The sequence below is a fragment of the Gymnoscopelus braueri genome (assembly GCF_963280865.1).
Source record: "Gymnoscopelus braueri genome assembly, chromosome: 5".
Classification (NCBI taxonomy): Eukaryota; Metazoa; Chordata; class Actinopteri; order Myctophiformes; family Myctophidae; genus Gymnoscopelus; species Gymnoscopelus braueri.
Window position 1 is genome coordinate 40583137 of NC_137606.1, and position 20097 is coordinate 40603233.

Here is a 20097-nt window from a genome sequence, read left to right on the forward strand (position 1 = left end):
CACTTAAAGCCTACTGCCCCCTGGGTGCAGTATTAAATGCACCCTGGGTGCTGTATAAAATACACCCTGAGTGCTGTATTAAATGCAGAGGACAAATTCCAGTTGTGTGCAAATGTTCTGTGACCTAATACCAAAAACAATGTAAGTAGTGCTGTCATGATATAAATTACATTTTACTTGATTGTCAAACAAATAATTGCGATTAACGTTTTAAGGACAATGGAACATAATATTATGAATACAAATTACATTTCTGTAAAGTGTGGAAAGTGTGAAAATGTATGAGCATTTTTTCAACATGGAAACAATTATGACTATGCAAAAATAATTAGGATCTCAATATCGCAAGTAATTGCGATTAGGCGATTATGTAATAATTGTGACAGGCTCAGTAATACGTGAATTGACATTCAGCATTGAATAAGGATGCTTACACATCATAATATGTCACTGTTAATATCATTCAAGGTTTTATTTCAAGTAACACAGTAACAAAAGACCAACAGCTCTAATAATATGGAGTTGCAAAGTGTATGTTTCACAGAAGGCATGAATGGGAAAATCGAGGAAAGGGGATAACATCCTTTATGTTGTCAACCCCTAAAATGCACTGCAAGTACCGCTCGAATCCCATCCCAAATCCACCATGGGGGACAGAGCCAAAGCGCCTCAGATCCAGATACCTGAAAGATGCAGTGATTATTATTAGTCCAAAGTTAACACCACAGACTCATTCACATGGAGCTAACGTACAATAACGTTGATGTCGGGCAGAAACCTCCTATCTCCATATTCTAACTTTTTGTGTTTTTTCGTAAATTAACGCCATACTTGATCATACTACAGCGTCACACTAAACTATCAAAAGTAGCAGATCTGCAAGCTTTGCAACGCGTTTCGAGCTTGCCGATCTGATACTTTTGCTGTTTGAATCCTGAAAAGTAACCGTTTTGGAGGTTTCCACCCGACAGATAAGTAAAATGTTTCACCATTGATATGTGTCTTCTAGTCCAGCTCTGAAAAAGAAAAAAGAAAAAGCAGTATTAGACACAACTTTGTTAAACACTACTTCGTCCACCGTACATTAATTATGATTCGTATCAAATATAGCAATTACTTTACGTTTAGCCAAAGGTTTATTAAAACATTTCTGAATACTGTTTGTTTGCTATTTGAGTTGCCATAATGTTTTTGTGTCACCTGAATGCATACTTTCTTGCTCTGTATGTGACAGCCATATTTAATATGAATATGAAATCAAGACTTAGGTCTCAAACATATCTCAAAAACTACTGCCTGGGTTGCTGTTTAATCCATCACACCTTCATGTGTGATGGAAAATTACTCCGTACTGTACAAATTATTTGTTGTGCAAAACCTGTTGTTTTTGCAGACAAGAAGTCTTTGCCCAGTTACAGAAGTGCTCTCTTTATCTTGTGTGAACATAGAGCATTCAGTTCTTGAGGCTACCGTGCAGCAAGGTCAAGATATAACAATAAGCCTTATATGGCATTAGATATTATGCTGGTGAAACCAGGTGTTTGTGAAGAAAAGATAACAGCAGCCCCGTTGTGACATTCCAATGTAGAGAGAGACACTGAGACCTTCTGAAATGTCACCATGTGCCCTGCCCTCCAATGCTTGCAAACATTAGACCAGACAAAGTGTGAATTGTGTACGCATCTTTATTGATTATTAAGTGAGTGGTCGTGAGTGAGTGGTCGTGACAAATATTAGAAGTGTGCAGTGGAATTCCCACGTCACATGTTCCCCAGAGGATGAACCTCTAGCACCACCACCCTTTGGCAAAAAGTTCAATTTGCACACAAGATCTCTAACACCTGTATATGACGTACAGTGATGCAAGCGAGTGAGAAAGTTATTAAAAGGCATGTGTTTCAAACAGACTATCCTGACCGGCCGCGACTGACAGCGGACTGAGAAGTGATGTTGTTGACCCACATATTTGTTCGCTGTGTCTCTACCTGAATGAGTTAACACGGACAAACCCAAACACTTGTTATTGGTTGAGATCTGTAAGCTACTTTGCGACCCATTCCTGGAATACAGAGATTATGATTACAACATGGATGAGGAGAAATTGATTTCTGAAGAAGAGAAGCATCTGCTTTATTAAGAGTGAAGGACACTGGATGCTCAAAATGGCATAGTGGGCAGGCAACACAGCCGTGTACTCACTTTCCTGAAGCACTTCATATTTATACTTTTACAAGAAGCAATACCACATTGTAAAAATACAAGTAAAAGTCCTGTATTCAAAAATGTACTTAAAGTACCAAAATAGTATTTAAATATATTATTATATTCAATATATTTCGTACCAATACAATGTAAAAAAGAGTAATAATTGTTATTTATTCCTATACTGTACAAAAATCTAAATCATAGGGGGTACTTCAGCCTTCAACCTTTGAGGTCGAAGGGGTTCAGTGTTCAGGTTGAGAAACCCAGAGAGTATTCAATTAGTTAGCAAATGGATACATGAACTATATTTTCTTCTTAGAACTTTGGTGTGTGTGCGGGTATATACATTTTTACTATACGTTTTTCTCCAATTAAACATCGGAATATCCAATTGATTTCAACGGAGTAGCTACAGTAGATCGTCACTTGCCTCGCCTGTCTAGATGGGTTTGAAGAATAAAACAAACATTGACATTGACCTCAGTTCCTCTGGATATTGTTTCATTATGCTGCAAAATGAATATGTTGGCATGTTGGCACTACTTGGTATGGTTTTCATGTCTCCATGCATTTGATGTGCATGATGTGCATTACCTTGTGTTTACCTTGCTTTGGATTAAGAGCCTAAATGCCTAAATTGTAAATTGTTTTCACAGGCAATGAAGGTGACATTGCTCTCACGATACTCAATAAATATCAGGAGCAAACGTTTGCCTCCAGTAAGTGAGATTTGACTCATTTCAGCACACAGCCGTGTCCTTATCTAACCTCTCCATTTAACCCATTAAAACCCGGGAACGCATCTTTGTAACCATCGGTGCCGTGCTATGAGCTTGTAGATCTGCTATTTTCTGTCATCTAGTCGTTGTTTTTATGGAAGGACGCTGGGTTTCACATAATTAAGTGAGTTATGCGTGTGTGTGTGTGTGTGTGCGTGCGTGCGTGCGTGCGTGCGTGCTATATACAGTATCTAAAGGAGACCTCTGTGTATATGTGTGTGTACTGTATGTGTGTGTGCGTGCGTGCTGTAGCTTGGTGATATTGCTCTCCTCTCCCCACCCGAGGAGTTGTTTACACTAAAACATTTTAAACGGATGAAATACTTTAACCCAGTGCATAAGACTTGAGTGCTTACTGTGCCAGCCTGGCCCCAAGCAGATCCAGTCTCTCCTCCCTTAGAGAGCCTCCACAAAGCTCTCCTACGCCTGGAACCAGAAGGTCCACAGCGGCAGCCTATAGGACAAAGAACAATTGGGAGCCGGGCTAAGATATGCAAACACTCACGATAATGTAACCGGCATTACCAGGATGAATTGAACGGGTAAATCATTGATCCACACTCTGCATCTTAACTACATCAATAGGGCTTACTGTATGCCGGGGATGATCCTGGTTGTCTCTTGCATAAAAGGGCTTCAGGTCATAAGGGTAATCAGTGACAAACAGGGGGATGTTGCCACAATGGTTCACCAGATACTTCTCATGTTCCGTCTGAAGGTCACAGCCCCACTGTTGGAACAGAGGTCAACAGGTCAAGATCATCTGAAGTGTGAGAGACTGTGTTATGTAGATAACTGGAGTACTGTAGATTACAACGATAAGTGTTCACAGATAGTGTTAACAGAAAGACAATGACACATTTACATGACAGTGTTAAGCCTTTACAGACTTAAGCATGTAGGCTCAAAACTTAAAGCGGCTGTGTCAATTCGCTGACTTCTAGTCAATTTATATAATATAAAGGTATACTGTGTGTGTGTGTGTGTGTGTGTGTGTGTGTGTGTGTGTGTGTGTGTGTGTGTGTGTGTGTGTGTGTGTGTGTGTATATATATATATATATATATATATATATATATATATATATATATATATATATATATCAGTTCATGCTGGGGTTTTTAGACAATGTTTTCAAGCCTAATGGATTCAGTAACAAGGGGAGACATTACAGTGAGATTAGAAAATAAATACAAAAAGGTAATATGATTTTGTGTCTGTGTCTGTGTCTGTGTCTGTGTGTGTGTGTGTGTGTGTGTGTGTGTGTGTGTGTGTGTGTGTGTGTGTGTGTGTGTGTGTGTGTGTGAGAACAAAAAACAATCAATATCACTTACATCTGTTTTGAAGGTAAATGTCTGAGCGCTTCGGTTCAAAACATCTATTGCCTCAGTGTAGGAAATCCTAAGATTGGAATGATATTGTTCAGTCAAGGTCCTGTGATGGCCGATTACAGTCTGTATTGTTCCTGTCTGTTTATGATGACTCTTATACATTGATAAAACACTTACACGTTGAATTTCCTGGTCAGCATGGCATCTACGTTTTGCTTAGACGACACAGATAAAAGAGAAATGCTATAAGCAATGAGGATTTTAGTGTCACAGTGTGCTATAACATGACTTTGATTGAACGGACTCTGCATTCTAAATAACAGAGACAGGGTATGAGTTTGCTTCAGATATCTCATATCAAATGTTTCTCATATATTCTAATGTAAACGTAATGTGTTTCATAGCTTCTCAGTTGTACATTCCGATGGCAATTGCTCAAATTGTGGACTCCCAACTTCTGAAAAATAATGTAGCTATCTCAAAAGTTGGAAAGTCCCCTGCTGTACGTGGTTTGGCTATCTATGACCTCCACAGATTTGCATTGTGGGCAGTGGTGGAAGAAGTACACACATTTTGTACTTCAAGTAAAAGTACCAATACAACAATGTAGAAATACTCTGTTACCGGTACATGTAAAAGTCTAGTATTCAAAATGTACTTGAGTAAAAGTACAAAAGGATTTGCATTAAAATACACTTAAGTACTGAAAGTAAAAGTACTCATATACAGAATGTCCCATTTCACAAGTTTCCAAATGTATAAAAATGCTTTGAAAATAGCAGATCTATAAGCTCACAACGCATCACGTTGTGAGCTTGTTGCGAACGCGGAAGGAGGCGCGGCTTTGCCGCGCCTCCGACCAAGTGGAGCTTACTATGTAACCCTGCTCAGGTTGTGTGTCTGTATGTCTGTCTGTGTGCATGCAGTACCTATGTAGAGGGCGCCAGAGTGCAGGAATTTAGACAATGCAATCACACACACACACACACACACACACACACACACACACACACACACACACACACACACACACACACACACACACACACACACACACACACACACACACACACACACACACACACACACACACACACACACACACACACACACACACACACCACAGTGAAATAACACGGATTACAAGTCCGTAAATACACAATATTTTCGAGCTGCGTTCGCTTCCAGCGTTCGCGCGTCTTACTTGTAGATAGGCTATTTTCAAATAGCCTAAGTATGCATAGGGCTGAAGTGGTTAATCCATGTTTTGTAATAATAATCCAAAATCTACAAAGTAACTAAAGTTTTCAAATAATTGTAGTGGAGAAAAAAGTACAATATCTGCCACTGAGATGTCATGGAGTAGAAGTAAAAGTATAAAAAATTGGAAACACTCCAGATAGTAAAGTTCCTCAAAAGTGTACTTAACTCATTGAGTGCCATTCACGTGTTTCACGTGTTTTAACGCTATGGTGCAACGTGCCAATCACGTGTTTCACGTGTTTTTGAAAAAAGTTTAAAAATTAAAAAAAAAAAAAAATTCAGAACCCAAGATATCATTATCTGAAGATTTGCAGCTCCATCCACTCCTTGCCAGAAATAATTTGGGCGCTCAATGAGTTAAGTACAGTGCTTGAGTAAATGTACTTAGTTACTTCACACCATTGTGGGTCATGTTCGTGAGAACCCGCGGCCCCTCAGAACTTTTGGAGAGCACGGCCACCCCCTGCACAGCAATAACTTGTAACGTAATCAGCAGTTTCCAATTTACTTTCTATGAATGTCCTCCAACACTCACCCTGTGTCCGACAGCTACGTGCTTGTGAAATAAATAAATGTCCTCCGCACAGCGAGCCAAGACGTGTTCCGTGGCAGACTTGAACATGTCCTCCATGACCTAGGGAAGCATATGGCCCCAGCAGTTTTAGATTGGTGATGTGCGCAACAACAAAAAATAGCTTGTGAAATGAACTTGACCAGTGTTGCCAGGTCTGCTCATTACTATAAGCGACTTTGGGCTTGTTTTTCTGTAAAGTCGATTGTAAATATTGGTAATTGTGGGTTGTGTTTTTTTGGGGGGGCTTGTTTCTAAAGTGCAGTTGCTTATTTGGGCTTGCTTAGTTGCAATTACTTTTGATTATTGTTTAAACCAGTGGTTCTCAAACATTTTCATGTCAAGGACCCCCAAATGAATGTGTATTTGTCCACGGACCCCCATCTGAAATTATAATTTGTGCCAGGGACACCCGTTCCAGATTTGTGTTGTTTAAAAAATATTCCACATTTTGCAATTTTTTCACCGAAGATAAAAACAAATAGTAGATCTACAAGCTCACAACGCGCCGCAATGCGACGCGTTGTGAGCTTGTAGATCGGCTATTTTCAAATAGCCAACGCATATAGGTTTGAAGTGCTCATGTGGCCTATTAGTCGCTTCTTTTGCCCTTTTTTGCACAGACCTGGTTGCTTATTTTTTTTCCCAAAACCCGGCAACAATGAACTTGATGCACTGTTATCACTGTGTTGAACACACAGAGGTCAAGGACAATGACGTGCCTTGGTGAGATCCTCCAAGGACTGAGTGAAGGAGACCTCGGCCTCCACCATGTAGAACTCAGCCAGGTGACGCCTGCTCTGGGAGTTCTCTGCGCGGAACGTTGGCCCAAATGTGTAGACTCCAGGAAAAGCCCTGCGAGATATAAGAGGAACAGGCCAGAATGACAAATGTTGCATGAGTGTGTGTGTTCATCTCTTTCACTTTTTTGTTTACCTCCTGTGTACGTTGTAATAATTAATATTTTCTTACTTATTTATCTAAATCCATTAGCCTCTATATTGCGACTAGAACTATCTTCATCAATACTCTTGAGAACTTAGTGTGTAAATATTTTTTGTAATATTGGCATTGTTCAGTATAATGCACCAACCTTACAAGACAAATTATGAATTGTGATCAAGTAGAATAATGTAGAATAATGTATTATAGCATATTATAAATGCTTGTATTTATATGTATTGTAGAGTCTCATGATAGTCAAACATGCGCTGAAACTTCCTGAGAGGCTACCGCTAACGCCGACCGATTTAACACTGGTTGCTTGTTTCTTTCCAGAACCTGGCAACTTGGTGTTGCCAGGTAGAGAAACAAGCAACCAGTGTTAAATCGGTCGGCGTTAGCGGTAGCCTCTCAGGAAGTTTCAGCGCATGTTTGACTATCATGAGACTCTACAATGAGTAGTAGTAGAGAAAAAAATAACTTTGCATCGGTTACAATAGACGAATTTCCCTAAGCCACGCGCTCCTATTATGACAACGGAGGGGGTTGAAAAAATGACGACAGGGGAATCTCTGGAAAAAAACAACACCACTGTTTACGTCGGTAGGTGAGTAACGAGACATCAAAGATAACACTTAAAATGTCCGGAATTCTCCTTTAAAACTATACAAACTATAGGATGCCAGGTCAACAAATGGACCTGGCATCTGTCTACATAGCATGCTATCCAAATTACATTTTAACCTTTGCATAAGCCTGCAAGGTCGTGAAGGCTAGGGCAAGTGCCACAGGCTAAGGTGGAGTCTGAAGAGGTGAGTCGTCAGATTACGGCTAAATGGCCAACGTGTAGAAGCTGCTCTCACCCTGACATCACCTCCAAATGCAACTGTCCAGACACAGTCAGAAAGGCTGGGACAGAGAAGAAGTGGCCATCACCCTCCCCTTCCTTCTCCGTGACAGGTCCAGAGTGCTGAGGTTAGAGCACATGCCGTGCATCAGGACATTTTCAGAAAAAATGCTACGTTGAAACGGTGCAATTACAAAAACACTTATGTAGAGACACACCTCGACTTTAAAAAGCTCTCCTGCCCCTTCACAGTCATTTGATGTAATCACTGGAGTGTGAATTTGTACAAAGCCATTTTCCTGCAAAATCAGAGGAAAGGGAATGAGTCATCCATTACATTCTGCAAAATGAGCATTGCCTGCTGTCTGAATGTTCTGGATCGTCCCGTTTAATGTTGGGTTATCATTGCACTGTGCTCACTTGTGTTAAAGGCATAGTATAGAACTTTGCCCTGTGTTTACAAAACAACACAATAGATATTTTTCAGCCACTGGAATAGAGTGGTGGTGTTTACCTGCAAAACACACACTCTTTAATTTTGTGTTTTCACCGTTTGTTTTGGTAGCCCAAAAACATCCCCGTCTACCAAAACTAACAGTGAAAATACAGCGAGAGGGCAGTGTGTTTATGCAGGTAAACACCACTACACTACTCCAGTGGGTAATAACTGCTTCTATAGAGGGAAATTATCGGTTAAAAATGTCTATTTATTGTTTTGTTATGTAAACACAGGACAAAGTTATATCCTCTGCCTTTAACAACATACAGTAAGTACATAACAACATACATGTTCCTAGTTCTGAATTTAACAGATGGCCTCACCCTGAAATAGGACTGTATTGCTGCAGTGGCTTCACTTCGTATTCTTAGCAAAGCACTGAAGACGTTTGTTCTACATCTAAGATGAGGAAACTGGCGAATATACTCGAGACCATGCCTCTCTTTGATTTTGAAGGGGAATTCCTGCAACCAGAGGAAGTGGCAACATAAAGTCATTGGCATAAGGCAAATGTACAGACAAAACAACACATGGTTAGTAAATTCCATATCGTCGCTGTCGAGCAGAAACCTTGTACATACTTCAACTTTTTATGTTTCTTTTGTAAATTAATGCCCATTCGTCGTACAAGAATGTTACACGATCTGCGAGCTCACAATGTGTCGTTATTTTAGAAAGATTTTGTGGGCTGTGTGACAAAGAACACAGGTTCTTTTTTACATTTTCCACCTGACAGCAACGATATAGTCTCCAAAACTGTTACATTTCAGGGAAAAAAAATCAAAAATAGTAAAAGTAGCAGATCTACAAGCTCAAAACGCTGCGCAGTGGCGCGCTTTGAGCTTGTGGATCTGCTACTTTTTTTTAGGCTTTTGTGTGATGCTGTAGTATGAATAAAATACTGTATGTAGTAAAATACTGCTGTAGACAAAAACACAAAAAGGTAATATATGGAGGTACTGTAGGAGGTTTCTGCCCAACAGCAACGATATGAATATTAACCCATTCAATCCGGGAACGCATAGTGTCATTTTAAGATTTATTTGGCTATTAAAAAATTGCAGATATTACAAGCTTCTAATTTTGAAAAATCATGAGCATATTTGCAAATCTTTGAATATATATATATTTTTAAGCGAACATTTGTTACTCAAATCTTTGCTTCTGGGGGGTCCCTGGAACAAAAGATTTTGGGATGGGGGTCCGCGGCCAATAACCATAAAAATGGTTTCTAAATCCTAACACAGTATGTTGCTATATCAGTGGTGCTCCAACTTTTCCATGTCAAGGACCACCCAAAAGGATATGTATTTGGCCACGGACCCCCATCTCAAAATATCCAGGGAGTGGGACCCCCAGAAGCACAGATCGGAGTTAGAAATGTTCGCTTTAAAACATATACAGGCCTAAATATTCATAGATTTGCACACATTTTCCACGATTGTAGATCTGATATTTTTTTTGAATAGCCAAATAAATCTTTAAATGACACCGATGCGTTCCTGGTCTTAATGGATGAAGAGAGAAGTGCTGTATTTACCACAGGGTTACATTCCCCCACCACTCGGATGTGGTCTGCCTGAAGCTCAACGGGCTGCTTTCTGCTTGGACTTTTGACAAGGCTGCCAGTGACTTCCACAGCACTCCCAAAGGTGAGCAGCCTTGATGAAGCAAGTACAAAATCACAATGTACTTTATACAATAAAGCAAATGTAAAACGCTATGATTACAACCACTTAAAGGGATACTTCACTTTCGGGCCGGGGACACATTTAAAAAAAATATTAAAAATAAATGAAAAAAGTTATGGAAAATTCATGGCCCCCTCACGACACGCAGTGTCCTACTAATGTGTGAGGGGGCCATGAATTTTCCATAACTTTTTTCATTTATTTTTTATATTTTTTTTAAATGTGTCCCCGGCCCGAAAGTGAAGTATCCCTTTAAGCCCTACTTTATACTTCATTGTACAAATGAGTCAAACACCAATCATTGTTATTATAGTGCTTGGACGGGAGCACTATAATGACATGCACAAAAGAGTGGCTATTTTTGTACGCCACCATTGTACAGTTAAGTGTTACAGTAAGTGTTCAGACTAATCAAATAGATTTTTTTCGTGTCATTTTGAAATGTGGAGTAAAAGTACAATATTTTCCTCTGAGATGTAGTGGAGTAAAAGTATTGAAAAATAAAAAAAATTGCTTCTACATTCATCGAAGATGAAAGTGCTGCCTCCTTCCGACGTGATATAACTACAAATTGACGTCATTCCAAGCTTTGTAAGGGCGGTCCCAGACCTTTTCCTCTGAACCTGTGCACCTCCAGATGTCCTGACTCTCCGAACTATAGTTCGGAAGGCCTGTCTATTGTCTAACGTATGTTTACAGTTTACAGTTTAGGCAGACGCTCTTAATCCAGAGCGACTTACAGTAAGCAAGGACACAAGATACTACACCATAATACATCATAATACACATAATACATCAAATGCATAAAAATAGTAATCTGATAATAAAGTAATACATAAGTAAACCAATAATCTAATAATAACTAATACATACGTAAACCAAGAACTTATCATCAGCCTACATTGAAACTATACACACACTATAGGATGCCAGGTCAACAATGACCTAGTTGGCATCTGTCTACATAACATTGGTTCTAAATGTGGGTTAGGACCTGAGGCCGATTCAAAAACTTTTTTTTTGCACCCATTTTCACGATTTTTCAAAAAGCAGATCTACAAGCTCGTCCTTGTATATGTGCTATTTTTGAATAGCCAAAGAAATCTAAAATGACACAGATGCTTTCCCGGTCTTAAAGGGTTAATTGCCCAGGCCTAAAATATGGGTCCTTACGTATCCTTCAGCTCAGGACTGGCAACAACCTGTAAAGGCTGCGAGGTGCTCCCATCGCTCACATGGAAGAAGAGGTTATCCTTCTGTGGTCGGACAGACCGAACCCAGCCCTGCAATTCAAATGAAATACAATCATTATTGCTACTGTACCCACACATTAGAACCCAACTCCACACACTTGTACCTGTCATAAGCAGGTTTCACTGTAGGCGTGCACTTCCAAGTGAATTCTATTTGGGTCCCCAAATCATTTTTGTGGGGTTCCCAGATGATTAGCTTCATGTGCAACATAGTTTTCTCACTCAACAGTATAAGTGTATAAAGGGTATCTACAAATTATTTGTTTAAAGATATTTGTTTGGCTTTTACTGCCTTTATTAGATAGTACAGTAGTCTGACAGGAAATGGGGAGAGAGAGAGATGGGGAGTGACACGCAGCAAAGGTCGTCGCGATCGGGATTCGAACCCGCGACACGCGTGCCCGGACCGCTACCCTAGCCGCCCGGGCCATATCAGCACATTTCTAAAGTTACAAATTGGCCAAATTGGCAAATAGTACGTAAGAAAGAGGCAAACATTGTGAAAATAGGCGATCTACAAGCTGTGAGCTTGTAGATCGGCTATTTCCATAATATGTATATGTTGAACCGGGTCAAACTAAATGTAATGCCAATCGCCTGCAATTCCAAGTTCTTGTAAGGGTGGGGAGTCCCCAGTTCAAATATTTCTTTGTCGCAGCCTGAAAAGTTTGGGAACCCTTGCTCTAGTGCAGTGGTTCTCAAACTTTATTTTATTTCAAGGACCCCCATAACTCTGAGAGCTTATAAATGGAACCAAATGGACCCGTGGGTCAACTTGCTTCCATTTATACACGCTTTGAGTTACAGACCTAAGTTATGCTCATCACTATTTTAAAGCAAAATAAACGACTCTTTATTAGAGGTTTGGGTTGTGTAGTCATCTTGCTATGATATAACGCCAAATATTGGCAAGACGTCTTCAATAGTTGCTCCATTGATTAGAAATTGATATTCCAAAATATATAGTGATATCCTCACTGACCAGCATTGCACAATGAAACAGTGAATCAACAGTTCAATTATGTACTAAAAGAGTGACTTTGAGACTTCTTCTGTGCAATGTAAATCATTGAGGAGACAGACTAACTATGTCTCCATATGAATTTTACTACTTAAGAGGCTGAACTGGTGGGGTGAGAGCGGCTAGCTTTGGGAGCGCTGTTGTCTTGTCTGTCCGCATGGATGTATTTTGTTGTATTGTTTGTGTATTTATTGTATGCCTTGTTCATTTGTGCTAAGGAACCCCTCGAAAATGAGATGATGCATCTCAAGGGGGTTATCCTTCCAATAAAAGGTACTATACATTATATTGGAGATACTCTCAGCAATCTTTGGAGTTACATTAGCCTTGGATCAAGACTATCATAGCTGTATGATATTGATATTAGTATTAGTCTTGATCCCAGGCTAGAGTTACATATTGGCAAGGTAACTACACAACCCAAATCCAGTTGCAATGTTTTGCTTTAAGGCAAGCTTATGGCAAGGCAAGCTTATGTTTAAAGCCATGAAACTTCACAGATTGCAGGTTTAAATGAATGAACACTGAGCATTTCACTGTGTGCAGATATCAATCACAAACCTGGACTGAGAGAAATTCTTAACCTGAGTAACCACAGACACAGTGGATGCTACAGTACATCCAGAGACAATGAATGAAGGATGACTGCCTGGTTAGGGTTACACACTACATAAAAACAACACATAAACGGTTAATACATCACCAGTACAAAGGGATCTGTACCTGTACTTTGACGTGTGTTCCCACTGCTGTCCCTGACAGTGCTTCAGTCACTCTGATCTTCTTACAGTAATGTCTAATGACTCCACACACTGACACACTGTTACATGTTCTAGCTACACGCTGCAACATTGTGTCAGAATGCTGCTACAACGGACTATTTGTATCAATTGTATGCCTTGTAAAACTATTCACTTCTCATTGTTCTCTATTAATAACAATAACTGACTGACTTTCACATTAGCTCTCTCTTGCTCTCTAGCGTGGGGTTCGTGTCAGAATGACTGTCTTCCTGTTTAGGCCCAACGCGATTGGTGCGATTCAGTGACGTCGTTGTCGAGGAACCAATCGTATTTGGGTTTCTAGCAGCAAGCGATTCAGCGCTCCTGGGAGCTGTAGTTTTTGTGCAGCAGACTACAAGTTCTGGTCCAATTTGAAACCTCGATGTTCCAAACCCATATATCTCCTTCCGCAGTATCTCTCCCAAATCCAGTGATGGAAGAAGTACTCATGTTTTACGTAAGTAAAAGTATCAATGCTGCAATCATGTAGATATACTCTATTACTAGTCCCGTTCAGTTCGAGATGTAGCCTATAAAAAATATTTTTGAAAATAGCCGATCTACAAACAAACTCACAATGTGTTTTTTTTATTGAATGAATACGTTATTAGAAGCAGGAAAAAGCACATGACAGTAATCTACAGTTCAAGGTCAGCTAGGGCATTGCGACGCATTGTGAGCTTATTGTAGATTGTACATTTTCAAATGGCTTATGGCTGGTTAATGTGTTTTGTATTAATAATAAAAATGTACAATGTAACTAGTAAGGGACCAGTCGAAATTTACATAAGGGGGGGCATGGAGGAAATGTATGTGCCCTGATCAAAAATGCCATGACCCTCCCTTTGACAAAAAAAATAAATCAATGACCCTCCCCAAGTGATTAAAAAAAAAAGAGTAACCCTCCCCGCCTAGAAGTGTCACGATATATTGTGTCACGATATAGCCTATCGTGGTATTAAAATGTGATGATAGGTATTGTCATGATGTCATACTGTATCGTAATATTTTTTTAATTGTTTTTTTAATACAAAAAAAAAAACACTTTTTTTTTTTTTGCCGGTGAAAGTTAGGATTTTTTACTGTATGATATGAAATGTAAAGCTTATCATAATCATAGTAATTATTAATCATGTCCTCCATCATATTCAAGGTATTTTGGAGAGAAATGAAACAGACTCCAGTCAGTCACTTTCAGTTTAAAGCACTGCAGAGGGGAGGTGTTGTGTGTCAGCTGATGCTCGTTGACGCTCGTTAATGTGACATGCATCTGCACTCTCAAATAGGCCTACATCTAATCTAAGATTGTATTATACTGTATCTGGTATTATAGATTTTTTTTAGCTGTTGGAAATAACTAGGCTGCACTTGGTTGGTAAAGTCCAGATGACAAAAATATGAGGTTTGTGGAATTTATAGTTATGCAGTCTTATATTATATTATATTTGTTATATTAGTGTCTATCTGTCATCTGAAACAATGGGTTTATAGTTAGTGAGAACTTCACTTCTCCATTAAGCTTGCACAAATGTATTTATTTGTGTGTACAAAGCACTTTGTAATTGTTTCTAACTGGCTTTATAACGTTATTTATAAGATGATGGCCAATGTTGATGATACATGAGAAAAGAACATTAATAATATATCATATCGATATCATGCCCAACATCATGTATCGTATTGTGAAATTCTTGAAACCCCTAACCCTCCCCATCAAATACAACATGACATTTAAAACTGATATGTCCAATGTTTTGCTTTCCACATTGATTAGAACATTGCTGTAGTGTAGTCAGTCTTGTTAAATGCACAGTGTATCTGTAGTAGTGGTAGCAGAATGGATAGTGTTCTCATCTTACATGTGGGAAACCCATTGAATCCTGGTCAGATTGAAGAAAGTTGAATATTTGGTAACCAGTAGTTTAAAACTTTTGTCACTCTGCCCTTTTAATTATCAACTACAGTGACTACAACTACACTGTTGCCTACATAAAACAAATTAGGCTATCAATTATGGCCTGATGCTTCTGGTTTTACTTGTGGAGCTAGGCATCTATACACAACTGTCCATATAGATCCACATTAATCACATGCACAGAATTACTTCAAATGATTATGAATATCCAGTTAGTAGGCCTATTTATAATGCATCTCTCCAATAACGCCTGTTGAAGTTTTGCTTAATTGTTCAACCACCATCGTTAAGACGCTGAATAGATTTGACTGGGTCGTTCACACTCGCTGTGCGTTGATGGCTTGTTAACGACCGTCATTGATTTTAAATAGACAAGGTGTTACTTTATTTGAATTCTTTGTATCCTTTGAAATGGAGAGGGGTCATTGACCACTGTTCTGCTGTACTAAAAAGGTATATAAAAAACGGACTATTTTATCAATTCAAAATTGCATGACCCTCCCTTGGATTCAAAGTAAAATTAGCTGACCCTCCCTTGGACCAAAATTAGAAAGGCATGACCCTCCCCTATTTTCCTCCATGCCCCCCCTTATGTAAATTTCGACTGGTCCCTAACTAAGGTTTTCAGATAATTTTGAAATGTGGAGTAAAAGTACAATATTTTCCTCTGAGATGTAGTGGAGTAAAACAAAGTATTGAAAATGTAAAATACTGAAGAAAGTAAAAATACCTCCAAAAAAATTCTTAAGTACAGTACTTGAGACATGACGTACTTTACACCACTGCCCCAATCAGTCTTTATATTTGTCCAGTAGCCTAAATCACAACATGTTAGGGATGTATGAAATATAGTTATTGCCACTTGCTAAATCCTTTAAATGGATCAATTAAATTAACGGTCACTAAAGGAAGAAGCAATAGTGATACATCTACATTTCAGCCTAATGATAGTTTTAGAGGTAATGACTGAGGCAGCCTAATGAATTATTCAATGCAATTAGATGCAACATGAAATTATAAATAAAACAAAAGCCTTGCTAAAAAATACAAATAAACTAAAACAAAACAAACAACTCAATCACACCAAATATTAGGTAGAAAGCAAGGAAATTGATTTTTAAAGTAGTGGTAGTTCCTCCAGATCAGTGGTTCTCAAAGTGGGGTCCGGGGACCCCCAGGGTCCTTGAGGGGGTTCTAGGGGGTCCCCAGCGAAATGAGTTACTATAGCATCAAATTCAGTTTAACCACTTGAACCCCAGCAGCATCCGTATTGTGGGGAAAGCAGACCGACAATAACAGAAAACACTATAGATAGAACCCTGAGGGACTCCGATCAACCATATAGGGTTTAAGTGGTTAACCAATTTAAAGCTGCACTATGTAACTTTCCTCTTCTACCCAGGATTTGAACCCGGATCACCTGTGCAAGTGCTGACATTTTTTTGCCATTGAGCTAATAGAGCCTGCCTGCTTGTTCAGAGGGTAAGTTGAATCTTGACCATCAGGTCAATTTTCTTGTCAAACTAGAAACAGGATCGTGTCAAAGGTCATGTCTCACCTAGACACAGGAGCTAAATGTCTCAATAGAAGAGCAGGGAGACAAAATACAACCACCACAATTGTATAAGTTATATTGTATTAACGTACTCTGTCATACAGATTGGACAAAATTACATTTTATTCATTAAAAACAGTTACATTGTGCCGCTTTAACCCTGTTTTATACTTTGGCTATTCAAAAATGGAAAAATTGTGAAAGAACTTTGAATAATTATGAAAGTGCTTAATATGCAAATCTTCTCTTATGGGGGTCCCTGGTACAAAATATTGTCAGATGGGGGTCTGCAGACAAATACATAATCAATTTGGGCGTCCTTGACATGAACATGCGTCAAAGCAGAAAGCCAGAAGATGTTAGGATAGAGTCTTGTTCCTTTATGAGAGAGCAGTGGTAGAAAGCAACCAAGTACATTTACTACTTAGCCTACTTACTGTGTTACCATTTTCAACCTGTCTTCATATAATTGGTCCTTGCTAATGCTCATTATACCATTTCTGTCAACTCGGTCCGTGTCTCAGAGGAGGCCTGTGGACTATTTTTCTATACGATTTCAGTGATTAAGGTTTTTGAAAATATGGCGACTTTAGGTCTTCAGAAGTGTCTTGTCGTCTCTGTCGGGTGGAAAGACAGATACATTTTGTATTTATTTATTTTTCTCGATGGGTTTTCCAAACCTGATTGCTTTTCAGTATTCAAATTAAAAAATAGTAAAAGTAGCAGATCTACAAGCTCAAAACACAAAATGCTTCGTGCCTTGTTTCGAGCTACTTTTCATACTTTTGTGTGACGCTGTAGTATGCTCAAGTAGGGCATTAATTTATGAAAAAACACAAAAACCTAGGATAATATGGAGATAAGAGTTTTCTGTCCAACAGCAACGTTATGTTGTCTCTGTGTCTCTTAAGGCGGAGGAGAGAAGCCCACACTCTGTTTAATCTTGCATGGAGGAGGAGAGAGGGAGAGAGGGGGTGCAAGCAGAGAATCCAGCTGTGCATTAACCTCATTAGGATCACAATGCTAGGTGTGTATACACCCTATTAGTATGTGAGGACAATCTGATACTGCCAGCCATGCAGTAAGATGCCATAGACGATTATTCATTCAGCTATGCTTTTCTGCTCTGCAGTGAGTCTACCAGCAGCACAGAGAGAGAGAAGCCATGCTTATATCGCGCCGTTGTACTAAAATGTTCCTTGCCGAAAATAGCCAATCTACAAGCTCACACGCATCGTGGCGTAGATCTGCTATTTTAAGCGTGCGAGACAAAGTGATGCTTAATTTATGCTCTGTCATAAAATAGCAGATCTACAAGCTCACTAGCTCACTCGTGGATACGATGGTGCCGCTTGCTGACAACAAGTGATCTATTAGTGGCTCAGGTGGTAGAGCGGCTGCTTGGGAACCGGAAGGTTCCCAGTTCGTTCTCGGGCTGTCCTTGAGCAAGACACTGAACCCCCATTGCTCCCGATGAGCAGGTTGGTGCCTTGCATCATGGTTTCCTCTGCCGTCGGTGTATGAATGTGTGTGTGAATGGGTGAATGAAATGCACATGGTAAAGTGCCTTGGATAAATGTGCTATATAAATGCAACATTTACAATTTTTGTATAAGCTAACAACGCCATCATGTCTGCCACTCCTCCCCTTTGGTCGCTCATGATGACGCACCATTTTGATCAATGGTTCCCAACCATTTCTGGATCAGGGCCCACTTGAAAATCTTGAAAGTATGAAAGTAAACCTCAGGAGGTAGAGTGGCCGCTTGGAAAACGGAAGGTTCCTGGTTCGATCCCCCGTACCCCCTTGGCTTAGCGTCAAAGTGCCCTTGAGCCAGACCGCTAAACTGCTCCTGATGCGCTGGTTGGCGTTGGTGCCTTGCATGGTTGACTCTGCCATCGGTGTGTGAATGTAAGACACATTGTAAAACGCTTTGGATAAAGGCGCTGCATAAAATGCACCATTTACCATTTATAAGATAAGATAAAGCTTTATTCTTCTCAGGAGGGACATTCAGGTGCTGTAGGAACACAAGGGTGATAAACTTGTGCTGATTGGTCAGCTGCTGATCTGCCATGGTGCTTATACAACAGCTGACCAACAATCAGCACTGCCAAAGTTTTGCTGAGCTGGCAGCCTCGTTACATGGACCAAACGCGTCCGTCAAACACGGTTGTTGAATCCACCCCTCTGTGGAAAACACTTCACAGAATGGCTGATTACCAACAAAGGTGTGGCAACACATCTTCCATGCTCAGTCTGCACCAACTCTCTCTTATTTCATTCCTCGTTGACAGTAATATTTAAAGCTGCACTGTGTAACTTTCCTCTTCTACCCCGGATTTGAACCCGGTTTCCTGCGCAAGTGCTGACATTTTTACCATTGAGCTAATAGAGCCTGCTTGCTCAGGGGATAAATTGCCAAATTGATCATCACGTCAAAATTCATGTCAGATCCTGTGACACCTTTGACCTTTGACTCGATCTAAATCTCTCAATAGAAGAGCAGGGAGACAAAATACAACCACCCCAAAAGTTATATTGTTTTAACACTCTCTACCAGTATACTCTACCATACAGATTGGACAAAATTAAATTTTATTTATATAAAAAAAAGTTACATATTGCCGCTTTAAGTTAATTTTTAAACTTAAAAAGTTTTTTCTTGTGCACAAATAATAATAATAATAAGGGTAATAATAATAATAATAATAATAATAATGGTAATAATAATTATAATAATAACAATATATCATATTGTTTTAGGCACTCAATGATGCTTTACATCAACAGAAAAAAACAAGCATTTTAAGACACAAGAATTAAGAAAAAAGACGGTGGTTTTAAAAGAAGAGAGGGTGGGGGCAGCGTCGATGTGGAGGAGTTCCACAGGGAGGGGGCAGCAACTGAGAAAGCACTATCACCTTCTCGAGCACCCCCATAACTCTGAGAGCGTACAAATGGAACCAAATGGACCCGCCAGGGTCCATTTGGTTTCAAGTGTACACTCTCAGAGTTACAGACGTGCAAGGGTCCATTTGCAACCCCCACAAGGAACCCTGAGGGTCCCCCTGGACCACTGCCCTATAGGTTCAGCGCTTGGTCCTGGGGATTTCCAGGAGGTCATGGCATCACTGCACCTGAGGGACTGGGAGGGCACTGGGCACATGGTGGTGGAGGTGGTGGGAGAGAGGTAGAGGGGAGCTGGGTTGTCGAGGGCTTTGTAGGTGGTGGGTTTTATTTAGAAAGGTAATCTGTGTCTGACTGGGAGCCAGGGAAGGTCATGTAGAGGACTGGCAGTGGTGTACAGTAACTAAGTACATTTACTCAAGTACTATGTACTTAAGTGCAATTTTGAGGTACTTTTACCGTACTGGAGTATTTCTAATTGTCTATACTTTTACTTTCACTCCACTCTCAGAGGCAAATATGATGCTTTTACTC

General features: G+C 39.8%; 1 protein-coding gene across 1 annotated transcript; it reads right to left on the minus strand.

The window, feature by feature from the left end:
* Positions 1–453: 453 nt before the first annotated feature.
* On the minus strand, positions 454–13387 carry LOC308084896 (asparaginyl-tRNA synthetase-like). Its single transcript, XM_080427863.1, has 14 exons — positions 13124–13387; positions 11300–11409; positions 9976–10096; positions 8759–8899; positions 8155–8235; positions 7953–8059; positions 6870–7002; positions 6112–6210; positions 4491–4528; positions 4317–4383; positions 3577–3714; positions 3341–3438; positions 990–1016; positions 454–683 (listed from the first exon to the last, which is right to left on the minus strand). Exons 1-14 carry the CDS (start codon positions 13250–13252, stop codon positions 539–541), a joined length of 1434 nt encoding a protein of 477 aa, XP_080283989.1. The 5' UTR covers positions 13253–13387; the 3' UTR covers positions 454–538.
* Between the last annotated feature and the right edge of the window lie 6710 nt (positions 13388–20097).

Bases quoted from the DNA above. Each gene is read 5' to 3' on its own strand.
- LOC308084896 (XM_080427863.1), bottom strand. From the start codon at position 13,252: ATGTTGCAGCGTGTAGCTAGAACATGTAACAGTGTGTCAGTGTGTGGA. The intron at 8,236-8,758 runs GTGAGGCCATCT...CTGATTTTGCAG, and splicing joins CAATACAGTCCTATTTCAGG to GAAAATGGCTTTGTACAAAT. The intron at 8,060-8,154 runs GTGTGTCTCTAC...CTCTAACCTCAG, and splicing joins GAGAGCTTTTTAAAGTCGAG to CACTCTGGACCTGTCACGGA.